Source organism: Lates calcarifer, linkage group LG17, assembly GCF_001640805.2.
Source record: "Lates calcarifer isolate ASB-BC8 linkage group LG17, TLL_Latcal_v3, whole genome shotgun sequence".
Taxonomy (NCBI): Eukaryota; Metazoa; Chordata; class Actinopteri; family Centropomidae; genus Lates; species Lates calcarifer.
In genome coordinates, this window is record NC_066849.1 from 22,778,569 (window position 1) to 22,798,054 (window position 19,486).

The 19,486-nt window shown below is 38.0% G+C and overlaps 1 protein-coding gene and 1 long non-coding RNA gene across 2 annotated transcripts in view; both read left to right on the top strand.

The window, feature by feature from the left end:
* Positions 1 to 11,339, top strand: part of LOC108876646 (contactin-associated protein-like 4) — an 89,921-nt gene extending 78,582 nt beyond the window's left edge. Inside the window, exons 20-24 of the mRNA XM_018666291.2 lie at positions 848 to 981; positions 1,657 to 1,744; positions 6,537 to 6,752; positions 7,190 to 7,261; positions 8,437 to 11,339. Of these exons, the coding sequence (XP_018521807.1) occupies positions 848 to 981; positions 1,657 to 1,744; positions 6,537 to 6,752; positions 7,190 to 7,261; positions 8,437 to 8,633 (707 nt within the window). The 3' untranslated portion in view covers positions 8,634 to 11,339. The remainder of the gene's footprint in view (positions 1 to 847; positions 982 to 1,656; positions 1,745 to 6,536; positions 6,753 to 7,189; positions 7,262 to 8,436) is intronic.
* A 2,475-nt stretch (positions 11,340 to 13,814) lies between these two features.
* On the top strand, positions 13,815 to 18,580 carry LOC127143482 (uncharacterized). The gene is made up of 5 exons (XR_007814939.1): positions 13,815 to 13,980; positions 15,866 to 15,929; positions 16,948 to 17,026; positions 17,436 to 17,497; positions 18,334 to 18,580. It is a non-coding gene; the product is annotated as an uncharacterized LOC127143482 (long non-coding RNA).
* Positions 18,581 to 19,486: the final 906 nt, after the last annotated feature.

Below are 19,486 nucleotides of genomic sequence, written 5' to 3' on the forward strand. Positions count from 1 at the left end.
TAATTAGAAAGAAAATAGCTAGGGCATTAAGTATTATGTGTTTGGGTTTTTTAAGAAAGATTATTTCCTATCATTTCTGCTCATCTGTAAAATCTGCAGACATCTCAGAGCATTCAAATTATCTCAGCCGTGGCATTTATTAAGTTTAACACTGTAAAAGATTGGGAAATTAATTTTATATCGTGGAGTGTTATTCATAGAGATAAAGTATTAATCCATGCAGTATTTAATGGTTTGTGGCTTCTTAATTCAGCAGCTGGTATCTTGGAACATTCAGATATCTGGATGAAATGTTCTTTCTTTGAAGGAGTGAATACGTGTCTTCAAAGATGTGTTTAAATGTGAGCCAAGAATGTGGAAATTTCTGAGTAAAATGGCTTAATGTAAAGACTAATTAAATTTTTTCTCAAGTTATTAACCACAGACATCTTAATACTAAACTGCATTCGGCTGTTCACAGCATGGGGTGGTAGATCAGACAGCAAAAACATTATTTTATGTTAAACCCCTGGAGCAGTTTCTAAAATTTATTTTAAATATATAAAAGTAAATATTGTATGTTGAAGCTTGCAGTTGTGCTTTACTTTACTTTTTAGCAACAGATTGTGTTAGAGATGTTTTACATCTCATGGTGATGCTATTCGTCATACAGTGGCTGCTGTCTACTCTGCACTAATAAACATAATCTAAGGTTACTAATAATAATAGAATGTGACTCTTCAAGTAAAAACAATTAGTAATGAAGAAAACACTTTCAGGATTGCAACTTGATTCTGGACATTTTTGAATGAACTCTTGAATTGGTGTTTGTGCTATTGAGTGTTTGTGTTGTTTTGTGTTTGCAAAGATGAGCTGGAACTGAGGTACAAGTTGCACAGCGGCAGAGATGTGGAGGTGCTGGGCAGCAGAGTTATGAACTTGGCTGATGGACGTCTGCACACAGTGACCATCAGGAGACTGGCAGACACTGTGTCTGTGCAGGTAAACACACACAACAAATAATTCACACGGTGTCACACAGGACACCACAAGCATGGACACTGTGAAACAAAGAGTAGGAAGAAATCCTTTGAAAATGAATTCACAACTCTAAAAAGTCTGTCACAAGGAAGTCAAATGTGCACTCACACTCACACTACACTGAATAACTGATACTGAGTGAGGAGTCTGTAGGCAGACTGTACAAGGATACTACTGGGAGTTGATTCTTATTGTCATATAATTAATTGAAACTGCTGGCTAGCTTATTTTGTGACCGCAGTATTCACTAAAGCCCAAATCTCTGTGTTTCCCAGCAGTACGCCACACCCTCTGTATTATTATGAAGAGTCTCTGTGTTACCACCTGAGAACCTGCTCTGCTTAGACTCTTCTGCTCAGCTACTGTGAACCACAGCATCTCACAGGTCCATTGGTTCCCAGCTTTAGGGCTAAATCCTATTTAAACATGCATTTCAGACTAGAGGTTGAGCCTCCAGCTGGCTTTTCATGTTTAATTGCTCACGACTCTGCAGCCACGTGTTGAAGTTTCCTAACAGAACAGCCCTCGTTTGAACACTGAACAGTAAAGAACTTGACAGTTTCTTGCTGTTATCAGTGTTATCTTTTTACCTGCTAAGCTTTTACCTTCACAGATGTGACATACATTATCTTTCAGATCGACCAGAATGCCAGAGAGGACTTCAACTTGACATCTGATGTGGAATTCAACAACATTAAGTCACTCATCCTGGGCAGAGTGCAGGGTAAGTGAAGGCTCTCTTAGTGCAGACTCCACCACTTAGACAGACTCATTTGAATAACAGCACAGAGATGTTTGGCCTCATGCAACAAAACGTTGCTCTGTGGTTTTCTGTTCATTATGTTGGGTGGACCAGAGGGAGAGCTGCAGTCAGTCCAACAGCTGTGGTGCTTTTAAAAACAAGTTGACATCCATATTCAAATTGTCACAAGAAGAGCACTTAAGTGTGGAAATACAAAATAAGAACAACTTTAGAAATGACTAAAGGTGGAGCCACCCACTTAAACGCAGTTATGTGGCATTAGATGCATTTTAGAGCCATATGGGTGGGTGAAGTATCTATGTAAATGACATTGTTTTTTTACTAATGCAGAAGTTCAGAGAATGCAGCATACGTCAGTGAACTTTTATCGAAGCAGTGAGTAATACAGTCTTTGTGTCTGTCTAGCTGAGCGCGGCTTCAGACAGCTGTAATGGTAATAACTTTAGAAAAGGTCCTTCACTTTGTATGGTAATGAGGAGAGATTGAAAAGAACAAATTACTTAGAAGATTGAAGTCAGCACCCTGCGATTCAGCATAACAACCAATAAGTCCCAGCTGCTGAGGGTGGGGTCAAACTAAACCAGGAAGTCAGACGGTACAGTTCAGCCTTTATCTGCATGACAGAACACTGCACTTCACACAACTCTTGACACTCCTTTCTGCCCAGGGCTTCTTTTAAAGGGGAAAGACTTTGTCATAGACTTGTGGTGTCTGTATTTTCCTCTGTTTCATCTAATATTTATTTTTGGATGACACCTTCTGAGACAAGTGGAGAAAAAAAAGCTGTTATAAACGTGGGGCTGAGTTATGGTTGGGTGTCAAAAGAGGTTCTCACTTAAAAACAATTTGAAATTTATAAGAACAGGGGTTTGCAAATATCCCAGTTGTTTTCTGATGTATCCACCGCTGCCAGACACAACAAAAATGATGATGATTTGTTTCCACACATTTTTTAATGTCCTGGTAAAACATGGACAACAATAACTCATGCGACAATCAGCTTTTCCTCCATTTTTCCTATGGCCAGTGGAGTGGAGTAGTAAACAACTTGATGCTCTTGATGCAACCTGATCCAGGTCTCAATCACAGTGAATAGCAGCTGTCGCTGTCGCATATTCTTGAATGAATATGTGCACTGTTGCTGACCTTGGTGGTGTGATGGAGGTTTGACGTCTGATCAGCTAATTACGACGACTATTACTCTAAATAGAATTTTAAAAAAGACTGCTGACCAAAAAAAGCACTAAAATGTTTTTAACCTTTAGGTAGACATATTCTTCCGCACCACGTATTCAGCATTCACTATCGTTGGTTGCTAAAGCCACAGGAAGTTGTAGGTGCTTCACAATAAAAGCTTCACAGTAGTTAGCAGGTTGAAGATTTAACAGAGCAGACTGGGATAAAAAGAAAAAAATGTGAATTTGTTCGCTGAAGGATCGTTGCCTGATTGTTGTTGTTAGTGGGCGGTGAGACACACTGTGTTGTGAGAGATACTGAAGAATCACAAAATATCTGTCTTTCTTTTCCATCCATCCATCTGTTTATAAACCCACTTAAGAGGGGCCAACAAGCTGAATCTACTTGAAATGAAGAGGTTTTTTGTGTTGAACATACAGTATTGTGGTGTATTTTCTGGCTTGAATACTACACAAAGAATTGGAACCTAGAATCAATAAGGTTTAGACTCTATAGAAACTATTGAATATCCAAACTCTAGGCTGAGACGATGAGTGGTTTGGAAACTGCACTCACAAATGTTATTTAGGGTTGCAGCTACTAGAGTATTTACAGTTGCACTTAACAGCTAGTTTTGACCATGAAAAATTAAATACGTCTCATACTTTACTCAAGCCAGTGCATGAGGCACATGTAAGAAACAGATATAAACAGATGCTTGTGCTGTTCTTAGGTTTAGCTCCTCACTGTTTTTTGTCAATGACCCAGGCCGTGTTAGTGTGTGACCTAGCCTTGCCTCTGCTGAGCCAGAGGACTCAGTCATATCAGTATCAAAGAGGCAGCAAGATAGTTGATATAGTGTCACTCCCTGCCAGCCCTGTCATCCATCAGCCTAACTAATGGACCAAGAAAGAATGGAGAGACTGAGATCCTCACAGAGAGCGACAAGAAGAGTGTGAGAGAGAGAGAGAGAGAGCCAGAAAGAGAAAGGGAGGGAGGGATAGTGTTGCACACAGAGAGGTGGTGGTAAAGGGCAGCAGCTGGGAGGAGGCGGACAGTAATTTTCGGTTCATGGATACGAGGCCGGTGCTGTCAGTGGGGTGTGACTGCTCGCACAAACATCCAAATCCTTCTCAGTAAAGACTCTTGACAATTTCAGACAATTTTAACACAAAGTAACACTGGTGATTTGTTTGTATGAAGAATACTATTAGAATATTTTACCTGTTGTATTTTTTCATGAATCTTCCTTTGAAGAGGGACTCCACATTCTGGGATCTCATATCCTTAATTTTAGTTAGTTTGTTCCAGATTTTTATTCTTGAATATTCCTTTTCCAGCAAGAGGACACATTTGACTGCCAGTGGTGGAAAGTAACTAAATATTTTTTATTTTTATTCAAATCCTGCACTTTTTCTATTTTATGTTGTATAATATAAAGACTTTGTGTAAGTACATTATAAGACTTTATTGAACCCAGGGGAAAATTAACAAGCTACATAGCACTATATAAAGAAATAAAGAAATTAAAATCAGCCCCACCTGTACCAGCTGCAACATCAAAGTGATGTCCACATTAATACATCAATAATTATAACCCATAACCCATTCTGAAATGGACCATACTGCATAACGAGAACTTTTACTTGTACTGTTGACTTAATATATCTAGTTAAACATGTGCACATGCATGAAGGGTGAGGCAAATTTATTTTTCATTAAAGCACCTGCCTGCCTGTATGTGCTTTAGTTTATTATAAAAGTGAAAGGTAGAGAAAAAGAAAAAGTGTGTCCACGTAAAGAGTAGAGGGATGATATGGTACTCTAATACACCTCCAGACAATCTAATGCTACAGCTGTAACCTAAATCTGTTGTCTTATTAAGTTTTTCTCCCACCTCAATCATCTTGCAGGCTAATCTATAGATATGCACATCTCCTGAGATATATAATTCAAAGTCAAATTATTTCCTGCTACCTAGAGGATCACATTCAATTTAAAACTAAATCAAAGGCTGATCATATACACAGCAGATAAACAGCCCTCTGCAGCCTGGCCACTCTGCAGTGTCTCATTTATGTGCTGAAAAGTTGTTTCTCTCTGGTAATAACTTACATGACTGGCAATGATCTGCTCTGTAATCAAGTTGTACTGCAGGAATAATTACAGTTCACACTGACATTTATAGCTAGTGAAGATTTTATTTAGCACCTGCTGTCACAAGAGAGACTCACTGGTAGTTTCCTTAAGGGGGAATGTACTGTATGTTCATGTTTTTTGTAAACAGAATTACTAATGTTGTCATCAGAGGTGGTCAATGCACACACATTGTGACACTCTGTTATCTGTTAGAGATAGTAAAAGCTTTTAACCTTCTGTTTAAGAGCAGGTTCAAAGCAACGTTGTGGACCACAGGGTCTCTCAAAAACAACCAAACATCATGGTCTTTGAGGATAAATCCATATATTTTGGCGACCCCTTATATCTTTTTTCCAATAACGCAATTTCAATCAGGAGAAATTTCATTTTGAGGGATCAAAAATGTTTATGGCCATGGTCACGAACAAGAGGAGTCTAGACACTGGTGGTGGCGATGGGATGAAGACAGTGCTGAAGATGAGGATGCGATGAGGAGTGAGCTTGACCCTGGCACTGGATATAAAGAATGGAGGTGAATGGGGTGGAGGAGGGTCGCAGCAATTCACACTGAAATTTGCTGGACTTAATCATGCTCTAAAGGGAATGAATCCAAGCATATTACAGGGTGTAATGAGGATTTATGTATCTACTGCTGCATGTAGTGTTTTACAATCAAAATATAACTTCCCTCTCAACAAAACAAACCAACACCTAGACAGCTGGTGACCTGTCCTTGTCTCCCTCTTCACTGTATTTTACATTGTGTGCCACCTGCCTGTGTATGAAATCCACTCGACTGCCATAAAGCAACTGCGCTGTGAGAGAGGGAGAGAGAGAGGGTGCTGTCCTCTCGGCTCAGACCTCGGCATTATAACAGGAGTGAAGCATCTATGGAATCATTAAACAGAAATTATGTTCATATTAGTGAATGCTGTAGTACATGATGTCAGCAGTTTAGTGTTGACAGAGCTCCGATGCTGATAAAGCTGTGGGAGAGTGAAGAGAAAACTGTGAGGCTGATATCACTGAGATGAAAATAATTACAAACAAGCATGCTGGATGACACGCATGCATCGCTTCCTGTGAAACACTGTTGGGTCTATGAGGGTCCCATTAGCATTTACCTGAGGAAGACCTGCAGTTGCTTAACATGTCACTAATAATAATTACTGGGAGCTGTGATTCCAGTGTGAAAATGCTCTTTGGTTCGCAGTTTAACTGATTTTTTTTTTGTATCCAGCCCCTGTACCGCTGTCGGGTTATTTTAATCTCATGCGGGAATGGCAGACTTTGCTGCTAACAATGACAACTAATAGATGCTACTTCACCATCACAACCAAGATAAATGTAACATTCATTTCAGGTGACTTGTTAGATGTGTAGCTCGATCTCACTGATAACAAATCTGATTTCTCTGTGTGTCTGTGTCTCTGTTCAGAGTCTGACGAGCTGGATGCAGAGCTGGCCGGGCTAGCCTCTCACGGCTTCACCGGCTGTCTGTCAGCTGTTCGCTTCAACTCCATCACTCCTCTGAAAGCTGCTCTGCTGCACTCTGACAGCCCTGTCATTGTCACTGGACCATTGGTTCAGTCCAGCTGTGGTACCTCCTCTCCAGCCAAGCCCTACGCAGCAGAAACCACACACTCCTTATCAGGTGCAAGAAGCAGACTCTGCCCTTATATCCCATCCTGTACCATGCACATATCAGTGGGTAATCACCCTGCTCTTCTTCCAATGTGGGAATCTGTTATGCCTTTAGTATTATTCTTAGGGCTGTTCATTAGACTTTTTATGGGCTCATTAACCATCCTCCTCGGTAAGCAGACAGAGAGATGGCACTACGAAAGATGAGATTAGTCAGACAACTGGAGTGAAGTCCTTTGAGGCTTTCAACAAGCCGTGGCTGCACTGACTGATGGTTCTCACACCGGCTCTACCTTTCTCCTCATCTGTCCTTGACACTCATTCATGTCATCTTTCTTCCTTTTTATTCTTGATTTTTCTAACTTCTTTTTCATCTTTGCACTACTTTCTTTCTTTATTTGTCTTATTTTTCTCTTTTCTTCTGTCTCCCTGTCTTTCTCTCTACAGACCAGCCCGGTTCAGTGGATCCAGGTCAACCTTTAGTCAACACCATGAGGAGTGACTCAGCTCTAATCGGAGGTAATGCAATCCATCTCAGCTGGAAATAGAACAATTCATTAAAATATTGTAATAGCTGACCCAAAACTTCATGATTGAGAAGGTGTAGTTGAATATCATGCATAAAAATAGTCTAATATTGTACAGGGAACAAAGAGTAGAGGAAAGAAAAGGTTTGATCTTGGAGGCTAAGGTGGAAAAAAAGAGTGTTTTGACTGTTTAATGATACAACTTTGGGTCTGAATTCACATATCACATGAAAAGTTTTTAGACTTGCATTTCCATTCTAACAGTGCTGGTGCAGCGTTTAACTCAACTCAAACTTTTTTCACTGTTTGTGGTGTGCTATTTTAGATTTTTGATGAAAATGTCAGGAGGGTGGAGAGTGATAAAATCCACATTGTCTCAGAACAATACACATGCAGATATCAGTGCTGAGCTGCAGTGTGAAGAGTGTTACTGGATGCATTAATTAACACACAATACAGGACAGAAATAGTCAGATTTAATCTTCAACTTTGTCTTTTACATGTAAATGACTTTAAAAAAAACAATTGTCACAGAAAACCAATTTACACTGAGTATAATCGGTTTTACTAATTAAGAATTGTTACCTGCTGTCCTTGAATGGTGCACAAGACAAACTAAACAGGGTCCAAACAAGACAAAATATTAGAATACATCATCTGAGCAGCGCTACTTTAGCGTCTCATGTTCGACTGAGGGCAAACTACACTACAGTACACTACACTATTGCAAAATGGTATTACGAGATGGGACCAGACAGGGCTAACTAGCATGCTAACTTCAGTAGAAGAAAAGCGATAGAAATGAAGGAAAGCAAGAGCTGACATTGCTGTTGCTTTCCACCTCTGGAGACAGCTGTTGCTGATTAAAGGTGGTAAAGGTAATTAAAGTTTGCTGAACTCACAACGCAAGTAAACAGTTGTTAATGCTAACATTGGTTATGTAGTGATAAGAAAAACTTAGAGAAGAACCTTTAACACGAAAATGTGTGAATAGTGTTGCTCCTCTCAACTATGTAATTCTTGGCAACAAAATAAAGAGTATTTTCCAAAGTGAACTCAAAGTGAAAATCAGGATACTACAGAGAGCCACCAGTAACCTCCTTTCTTACTTTCATACATGTCATTTTGACGCAAAAGTCTTTTTGTGTATTTCTGTGTTTTTTATAGGGGTGATCGCCGTGGTGATCTTTGTCACTGTGTCTGCGTTGGCGGTCATGGCCAGATTCATCTGCAGCAGAAAAGAGACGTATCGAAACCAAGAAGTCAAAGCAGCGCAGCCTGAAGACGGCCACGAGTTCCCCTTCAGCAGCCAGGCGGACTCTCAGGGTGCTCCCAGTGAAAACCAAAAGGAGTATTTTATTTAGCAGGAGCCCTGACCTCCCACTGACCTGACAGGACAGGGCGCTCAGTGCTTTACAAGACACCACAGAGTCCTTCAGCCACTGATACCAGTGCATCAACAAGATGTGAAGTGAGAAACAGAACAATTCATGATTTTATTTATTCCCTTCTGTTTGTACATACTGTACACTTTACACAAACTGGGTAAAGTGTTAAAAGTGGACTTTGGAGTCGTCAGTTCTGTTACTTTGAGGATGTAAATATTGATTGATAGATATTGATTGATTTGTCTGCTTACAGCACTATATTTCTCTGCCATTCTGAAATGTTACAAATAATTTATCAAAAAGGAAAATGCAGGATAGACATGGTGATCAAAACACGACTTTGTTCCAGTTAAACTACACTTTTGGACTTGATTTATAAAGCAGCACTTTTTCTACAAGGACGATGAAACTTCTGTGAAATTTGAGATGTCAGAGCCATATGTGACAAAACGTGAAGATTCGACTGAGAGGATTGACATGCGTGTTTCCACATGTTAAAAACTCAGCCAAAGCACAGTTGTAGAATCAACTAAAATCCAACTGAACCTAATTTCACCACCTGCTGTATATATGAACACAAAATTAAAGTCACTCTTAAAACTTAACCTCCACATTCCAAGTCTTTGAGTTAGTCAGAAAGCTTTTATCTTACTCTTTGAGCTTTTCCTGATATCATGAGCAGAAGCTTTACAATGAAACTATTTTTTTCATTTTAGTTTTACTTCCTGTCTGTACCACCTGCTGTGAGCAGCCAACACCAGAAACTCTCAAAGCAGCTTTCAACAGTGAAGCTTTAAGCAGCAACGGGCTATAAAACACTGACTGTCACCTTTTTCGCTCTGCAGACATTTAATGTGTTTTTGCTGAAGCACTAATCTGTGTTTGCCTGACAGGTAGACTAAGAGATAATCAGAACAGGAAATAGAAAGAACAGAAAAGAAGCTGACGGTGAGATATAAATGATGCAATGAAAGCCAGCCATCCAAATATTAATGCTGGATATTTATACTTCACTGTCTCTGCAGTGCTTTGGATCGTGGGTGGGATTTTAAAGGCAGGAGCTTTAAAAAAGTAGAAAATTCTTCTTTCTTTTTCATCTCCGTATGGTTTCATGCACTATAATTTTACCTCATTACAGCGGAATTGAAGTATTAGCTCTTTGTGTCTCTTACCCTCTGTGATTTCCATACAAACAAATGTCTGTTTTTTAATACTCTTTAGCACAGAATCATTCCACACGGTAATTATATAAAGTTCATGAAACCATTTTGATTTGATCTTGTAAAACACCTGCTGTCTGAGAAAAGCGTTTTTCTTTCCCTCAGTAAGTAACAGGATAATCACCGCCATTACAGATCCAGGCTTTACAAGGGGTGATTGATAAGTGCATAGCCTGAGGTAGAAGTAGATGACTTAAACAGCTCATTACATGCATGTGCACTTCAATCTTTTGAGTCATTATGCAGTTTGAGCTTAATAACTTCTATGGTATTTCTAATTGAAAGTCAGCATTGTCTGAAAAAATGGTCCTTTGTTGTAATGACGTCATTGTCACTGTCAAATGGGTGAATCAGGTGAAAGGGACAGGAAGAAATAAGCAGTGGAGACAACATTTAATATCATCGTGAACATCTGATTGATTTTAAGCTGTGGTTTGACTCTCACAACAGATGAAGCCTCATGCATGAGATTTTAGATGTTTGATGGATGGTTTGGACAACTGTTCAGAATCTACGCTGGCTGATTTCATCTGTGGCATCCCTGATCATAATCAGACCGAATACAGGCAACATTTCCTCCTGCCAAATTGTCATCCTGGTCAGTGCCAACACTGAAATGCTGTTACATATCAACAGTGACATGCTACAGTTGTTTGCTCCTCTGACTCCAATCTGATGTCAAAAGCAAATGTTTCTCAGTCATTTTCCAAAGCATTAATCTAAAAACCACATCAGATCAGTTTTATTTTGAGAGAATTCCCCATGTTGAATTCACCTCTGTTATGGCAACTATGTTTATGTGCATATGTTAATCAGTTTAGTCACAATTATGTAAACTACAGCTACAACACTGATTCAACAATGTTGGATAATGTCTTGAGTACAACATTCCCTCTTGTTTAAACAGCAGTACAGTGTGACTGAGTTTATTCAGAGCTTTCACTGAAGATGTGCTGGCTTTAGTATAAAAATAGATACTAAAGAGTATGGTGTTTACAAGCTATTCGACAATGTGACGAATATTTCCCTCTGCATGTCTCGCCGACTGCAGTAAGACTGTGAATCTGAGATCAAGGTGTTTACATTAAGTCATTTCTCAATCACAGAATCCCAGTAGCAGTGTGCATGTTATTACAGCTTCATTGTCATCACCTGTCAAACTCTTGTCAACAGTCAGGACAAGGATGAAGGAGCGGTTTGAGTTTTCTGTTTTCTGAACATTTAAGTAGTCACGTCCCTTTTATGGCTGACAGTGGATTACTTTCTTGTGCCGACAACCTCCTGGTTAGAATAGAAATGATAAACTGCAACTACAATAATGTAACAATGCTGTATTTGTGAACAATTGTAATAGCTATTAGTGACATTGAGTGATTTTTCTGTAAATCAATCTAAGGTTTTCTCTATTAAGATGGTTTGATTAATTGCAAATCCCTGCTCCGTAATAATAAAATAGCTTTTTTTCAACACTGAGGTGTGTTTAATTTTACCTTCAGTTTTCAGGAAAAGAGCCTGTATATTAACACGATAAAGTAGATCACTACAGAAAATTCTTGAAACCAGTTAACTGAAATTAAATTTGGTTGAAATACAAAGTAGTATCATTGTTTAACCAGAAATGGCCATTTTATCACGATGTTCAAACCCACCACACCATTGACAAAAAGAAGAATTTTACCGAGCAGAGCACAGGAGTTGCTGATCTGCTGCTGCCTCGATCTGTTGGTTTGTTTGCATCATTGTGTGGTACTTTTATTATAATAATAATACATTTTATTTATAACTGCTTTTCTGGACACTCAAGGACACTATACAATATACAATAATCAATAATCAATAAAACAACAATGGATAAAAACTTTTACTTGCGTAAAAGACCTGAATACCTTGTCCACCAATGAAAGTCACACAGTAACACAAACAAACGAGGCAGCAGTATTCAGCAGCAGCTTCTGAGTTCTGCTAGGTAAAATTCCTGTTTTTGTTATTGGAGTCTGGTAGCAACATTTCTGGTTTAACTTACAGGAATCATATTCATAATGTTGTCTGACACTTAAAATAACAATCTGAGCCTGTACGTGGCAAAAACACTCTAGTCAGTGGACGTGCTGATTTACTTTGACATGGAATATTTTCACCAAAATGCCCTCATTCTCAAGATCATAAACTTAAATTCAGACTCAACCACACAATCACACATCCACAAATGACAGAAACACATAATATTTATTACATTATGAATGTTCTGTAGCAGCTGCTGTTGTTCCTGTGGGTCCAGTTGTTGAAAGCAGATTAGATGATTCAGACATTTGATTGAAGAGTCTGCTGAGGGGCTTATTCCCTGGCAGATAAAGAAGTTAAAAGGGCGATCAATTTCATCTTAGGTCCAAGTGAGGAAATAAGATGATATGAACGACATGAACCCTCCTTTTTTTCCTCTCCTCATTTCTATTGTTCTCAATTTTGCTGATATTTAACTACTAAAGTTACTTTACATTTTAACCTGCCTGTGCAGTGGATTCACCCTGAATCGTCACTCATGGCCTTAAAGTAAACTTTCATGAACTGTGTGCCAATTCAATCCTGTTATAGAAAAAAAAAGAATCATTACTGTAGCAGAAAATGCGGTGGAAAAACAGTGTTTAGAGGCAGCTGAGGTCTTTTGTTTCCCTGTTAAATGAAGCTGAAACACAGCAACAATTTCCCTCTCTAGAGCAAATTAAATTAACATAAATTTACATCACAGATTGTTGTTCCTCCGAAACTTTTTCAGGGGAGGGTTCTCTTTATGCACTACATGACATTATTGATGGGTATTAATATGCTTCTGTCTGCGGAGTGTAGATAAAGAAGGCTGAGTAAATGACTAAAACTGAAACATCCAGGAGATGGAAATGTCAAAGTAATTTTTTATGATGACGAAATTTCCTGCCACGCTCAAAAGCTGGAAGTTAAAGAATGATTCAGAGACACCCCTGACACTGGAAATAAATGCAAATTTGATAAAATGCAGATTAAACGAATGCAGATTTGATGTTGTAGTTAGAGACACTGCACGACACAGAGCACAGTTCAACAACATTTTCCAGGAGTTCATTCAAATCGAAACTGAAACAAGTGAAATTGTGCTTAAACTCCTCTTGCACCAAGCGGTCCCGCCAGACAGAAATGAATATATATCTCATCTAAGCCCTGGCAAGTAATGAAAAAATAAATCGAATCACTAATAAAACTTTAGCACTAGAACTTATTAACTACAATCACTTCTAAGCAGAAGCAGGCCGACTGCAGTGGTGTTAAATCTTCAACAACGAACTGAACCCACATTAAATGAAGGACACACATTCAAAGTGTTCAAACACAAGTCAGAACACTTTGTCCAGAAACCAGAAAATTTGCCCCAATCAATCTGAATTAAAAAGCACTGACAGAGAAGAAGCAGGAGCATTAACTTGTGAGCAATTCAGCAAAGAACCTCCTACAATCCACAGTGTCAAACTCACATCAGAACAGTGTTCAGAGTAATATCCCTCAGTTACTGGGTGCATTAAGTAACCTATATGTTAAAATATGACCAAAATAATAACTAAATATGTTACCGTACATCATGTTAGATGATGTCACAGTTCATTGTCTAGTGAAATAATTGGATTCAGACTGAGTTATTGGCTGCTGAATACCAGCTTTATTATCATAAGATTAAACAATAAATATTTATAATAATGTGTGTGTAGTTATTTCCAAGTATCTGTGGGATAAAATGTATCAGAATAAGTCTAATATCACAGTATCATCAAGCAGATATACGATGAGACTTGAGAATCGACCGGCCAATCAGCGTCTTTCTGCCAATGTTAGCTGACGTATGTCGTCATTACGGCGACGTGTCTCGTCATTGGCCATGGCCGTCTGTGAGGAGCACAGAGAGGCGGAGAAACGAAGTCGAAAACAGGTTTAAGCCAAGTTTGAATCATTGCCTCTGTTTGCTAGTACTGGGAGAAAACGTCGTCACAGACGAGGTCTGGATGTTAAAACAAACTCTGGAGCTGCTTTTTTGTTGAACAAGAGTGAGACTGGACACCGAACACACCTGCAGCGCGAAGGTAAGGCAAACAGTTAGCGGCTAGCGTTAGCATTAATGTTATTGGAGGGCGTTAGCATTAACACCGAGCGTTAGCATTAGTGACGAGCGTTAGCTTTTCGTGCTATTATCAGTCAGTGTGTGTTTGTGTTTCTGTGGCCGTGGCGTCCCTGACATGAGTTGTGGGCACCTAACACAGAAGGATGGTAAGGCAATGGGCTCTTGGTAATGTGTATAAATACCTATTTGTATTTGTTTTCACTTTGCCGACATTTTGCGTCTCTTTGTCATTTCCTGTTCCATCCTGAGGCCTATACTACGAGGGGAGTTTAACCTACTATTTAACTCGAGGTTATCAAGGAAAGTCGTGGTTGACAAACCCTGATTGCCTCGATCTGTGTTAAACGGTACGACGGTGGTTAAGATGTTGATAACTTGAGTCGGTGTTAACTTAATCGGAGTTAGTGCGTGTGCATAAAACGGGCGTGCACCGTATCTCTCAGATGAAGAGCGCACGTTAATTCTGTCGGTTTATGAGTAATTGAAAGAGACTCTAACGACATAATGTAAAACCGCGGCCGCCAACAAAGTCAGGGAGACTTGTCAGATCTCTGGATTCTTAATCTGTAATATGAGATGTATGGACACATAAAATACGTGATATTTTTTCGGATACGTGGATTACAGTCAAGACGTGGGTCACATGTCTGAAAATGAGCTGTTACTCTCTGTTGATGATGTTCTGCCTGTAACAGTCAGGCTGTAAATGTATGAATGTAATGCTGTTATGTTCAGTATGAACTTGCATATTTTGATATGTAGTCTACAATTACAACAGCCAGTCGCATTCTATTGTCTCTTAGGATGCCCCCCACCCCCGTTTAAAGGATTATTCAAATCGATAATATGCAACACTAATGATGTAAAAATCTGCCGCTTGACTGTGAGGGAAAAAAAACAAATTAAAATAACTGAAAGTGAAAATGGAAAATGTGGAGCATAAAAACACCATCTTTTGGTCCACATATCTCTACCATCCACTACATACTTTTTTTTTCTTTTTCTTTCTTTTTTTGGTGGTTGTGGTGGTGGGGGCTGACGGTCTTTAGACAATCCCCGTGCTACGGAGTCGTTGTGCCAATAGCGATTGGTTGTTCCACCTGTGGGGCGGTACTTAGGTAGAAGTAACACCGGTAACACCGAGTTAACCACAAGCATAAACTACTCGGAGCAGTTTAGAGATGCAGCAGACCCCGGGTAAAACCTATCCACCTTTCGTAGCACGGGTTAATCGGGAAGTTACACCTAACGTCACTAAGTTACTCCTGAAGTTACCCTGATAAGGCAGTAATCTCGCTTCGTAGTACATGCCTCAGGCCTCTGGTCATTTAACGTTTCTTTGTGGCGATTTTGTGTTTCAGTGTGGCAGTTACGCATGTCAGTTTTTAGCTCCTTTGTCTATTTATGTCTTTGTGGTAGTAATCTGTCCATAGCCATCCATTGATCCCCTGTTGTATATATTATTGAGTAGGAATTTGTTGCTGGTAACTTGAGACCTTATTGAGCTCAGTTACGTGTTAAATACAAGCTTGAAAACTAGATTTAAACTCTGTGCTCCTCCACAAGTTTTAAGCCTCAAGAGTAGGTCACAATGTATGAGCTGAGATTACTGTTACTGAATTTATTATAAAGGCTATTTTAAAAACTGCTTTTCTCTCTGAATTCAATAAAGTTATATTCACGTAACATACTTAATCTATTCACCTGGAAACTCAAAGTGTTAATGTCAAGGTTCTAGTGTTAAGTTTTCAGTGTTGTATTCTTCTACACTGTTCAAGTTTTGGAGGTGAACTACTCCTCATCAATGAGGTTATTTGTTTTTCAAATGTTGAACTTGTGTTTTCCAGGTTTACTCATTCAGCTGCTGCAGCCTGGACAGAAACACCATCTCTCACCTTACAGACCAAACAGGTATGTGTCCTTAAGATTTACCCAGTCTGAATAACGTGTGTTGATGAGCTGAACTGATAAATAACGAAAATTAAACTACATTTCTCTATTTTTAAGTGCAGCTGTTAACCATAATGTAAGTACTACTCAGTACTCAAAGTACAAACAGAGAATGAACAATTAAAAAAATGATTCCCCTTGATTAATTTTAATTTTTTTTGGTAAAACTATATATACGCTGTTTACTTAACCAAAGATATATTGTTCTAAACATTTCAGGCCAGAAAAATAAAAGTATGAAAACATCCAGGGTGATGTGTTCAGGTGTGTGAAATTACACATGTAGGGCAACACTTCTGGGGAGATCACTTTTTTCTGTTTAATTCAGAACCATAGACTTGAGAATAAAAAACATGGGCCACCTTAATGGCAGGAAAGTGAAAAGAAGGGAAATATGAAGGATAAAGAATATAACCTATAATGGCATTATGTCTACAATAACAATCTCCTGAGGGCAACTGATTATCAACTACTCTCTGGGATTTTAAAGCTATAGTGCTCGTACACATATGTATCTAAAACATGAGCTGCCAGAGGAAGGTGATGAAATACATTAGATCAACTTTGGAAGAGATAACCAAATGAAATAACTAATCTTAAAGTTTTTGGAATAAAAACATACTACATTTAATATGTGTCAGTGAAGGCTTCAGGCAATCAAGACAAAGCTGTTGTCACAGAGGTGGCTCTAATTCGGTGCAGCTGGAGAAAAGCAACTGTGGAAAACTGCAGGCACCTTACTCTAGCCAGGTTTTAAAGTCATGTGACATGGTGACATTGCATAGCGCTGGCGAAAGTTGATCTCGTCACACCCCTAGTAAACAGCCTATTTTCTGAGACACTCCTCTAACATTGAATGTTCTGATTCAGCTGTAATGTTGAATATTTATCCATGTTTTGGGGCTAAACTGTTGATGAGGAATAGGTCATAGTGCATTGATCATTTTCCTTTGCATGTTTCTCTTTTTATTTACTCCAGATGTCACCACTTTGTCCATGATCACAGACAGTCTTTGTGTAATGAAGAAGTTCTTTGAAACCAGGACTGAGGCCTCCAGGTAATTCACAAACAGCTTTACATCAACTGTCCAACACAGAGCACTAATATTTAATTGTTTATTTTCGGTAATTGATCTGAAGTCTGAATAGTTTGATTTGTCACAAAAGACTTCACTCATTATTAAAGTTTATTTCCGTAGTTCTGGAAATATTTAATATTGATTTTAATATTTATCGGGGCGGCCCCAGTCATCTTCAGAGCAGATCAGGGAGGGTACAATCACTCTGAACACACCTCACACCACAGGAAAATCTGACCAGATCATCTTTAGAACCAACCTATAGTCAGACCATTACTGACTTTAATCATACTTATTCAGTTCAGTTCTACAGTAGAAACTCTCATATTGCTTCATTTTGGCTTCTATCACATCTTTATGTGAATGTTTTTTGTGTTTTTCTCCACAGGATTCAAGCTTCAACCATTAAATCACAGAGAGAAGAGACAGACATCAAGATGTTTCGAGAAGGTCAGTGTTAGTTTATTCTTTTCAGTCAGACTCATTATCTGAGCTGCAGTTTGACACTTTAAAACCTCTTGTCTGGAACAAATAGCAATAACTGTAACTTATCAGTTTTAATAAGTATTAATTAGTATTTTTCAACCATGTAGATGGAAAAGTTTATGTATAACAAATACATATAAAAAAACATAAAATATAAAACCATAGTTTAGAATAGAATAGAAACTTTTTTGAAAAATAAGTGTAAAACCTTTAAAAATGTGTAAAAATAAATAGGAACCTTTAAAAAAAAAAAAACATACAAAACTGTAACTAAATAGGTCTAAAATAGAGAGAAAATATTAATAAAAAAAACTTATAAAACAGATTAAAGTGTTTAGTATTTAACCTTTAAAAAATATATATATTTAAAACTTGAGAATCATGACATTTTTCTTAAAATAAAATGATTTGTACAACATCGGTTTCAAAGTAGAGAAGTGATTTTATTCCAAACATTTAACCACAAGGAAACACTCATTAGATAGGGTTAGGGTCAGTGTATTTATGAGCACATTTTCCAGAGAAGAACATGTCTACTGAGCATCTTTGTGATCATTTAACTGCTTGTGATACAATTATTAATTAAATAGTTACATCATAAGCACTTCAATGTTCTCACAGGTGCTTAATAAAGACATATTAGTCTTTGGAAAATGTGCCCATGACTACATTACAGATGGTAGAGAAAAACAAGGTGTTTTGACTTGAACAACAGGAAACCAACACTGTTTACAGTAGTGAGATGGTGGAGGTCTTTTATCCAATTAACAGCCTCTTTTGTTTTCTTTCATCCACTTCAGGTCTTCAGCTGCTGTCGTCTTCTCCTGGAGAGACAAGAACACATGTTCTGTTCATCATTTCATTTTGGTATTTTGCTATTTCAAATAGTGCAATATCAGTACTCCAATTTATTACTGTGTACATAGTCCTGTTTATACTGTTCATATTGTTATACATTATCTTATATCTTGTCTTGTTTGTATTATGCCTTTTTCTATTTTTGCTGCTGCAACACTGAATTATCTTACTCAAATAAATATTTCTGAACACTGAATATTTTGCCAATCTGTTTAATATTGTATGAAAGTCAATATTTGTAGCCGCAGGTTAGGGTTAGGGTTACAGCCAATTTCCCTGACATTTTTTGACGAGATGTTATACTATGACATTTTCTCAACATTTTTTAAGCCTTCCTAAGTTATGACATTTTTTGACCATTTTTCATGTCTTCCTATGACATTTTTTGACCATTTTTGACATGTTATACTATGACATTTTTTGACCATTTTTGAAGCCCTAATATACTATGACATTTTTGAGCATTTTTGAAGCCCTACTATACTATGACATTTTTTGACCAGTTTTCATGCCTTCCTATTCTATGACACTATTGACCATTTTTCATGCCTTCCTATGACATTTTTTGACCGTTTTTCACGCCTTACTTTATTATAAAATTTTTCATGCCTTCCTATGACATTTTTTGACAATTTTTGACATGTTATACTATGACATTTTCTCAACATTTTTTAAGCCTTCCTAAGTTATGACATTTTTTGATGGTTTTTGACGACATGTTATACTATGACATTTTTTGACCAGTTTTCATGCCTTCCTATTCTATGACACTATTGACCATTTTTCATGTCTTCCTATGACATTTTTTGATGGTTTTTGACGACATGTTATACTATGACCTTTTTTGGCCATTTTTGAAGCCCTAATATACTATGACATTTTTTGACCAGTTTTCATGCTTTCCTATTCTATGACACTATTGACCATTTTTCATGCCTTCCTATGACATTTTTTGATGGTTTTTGACGACATGTTATACTATGACATTTTTTGGCCATTTTTGAAGCCCTACTATACTATGACTTTTTTGAGCATTTTTGAAGCCCTACTATACTATGACCTTTTTTGACCATTTTTCACGCCTTACTTTATTAT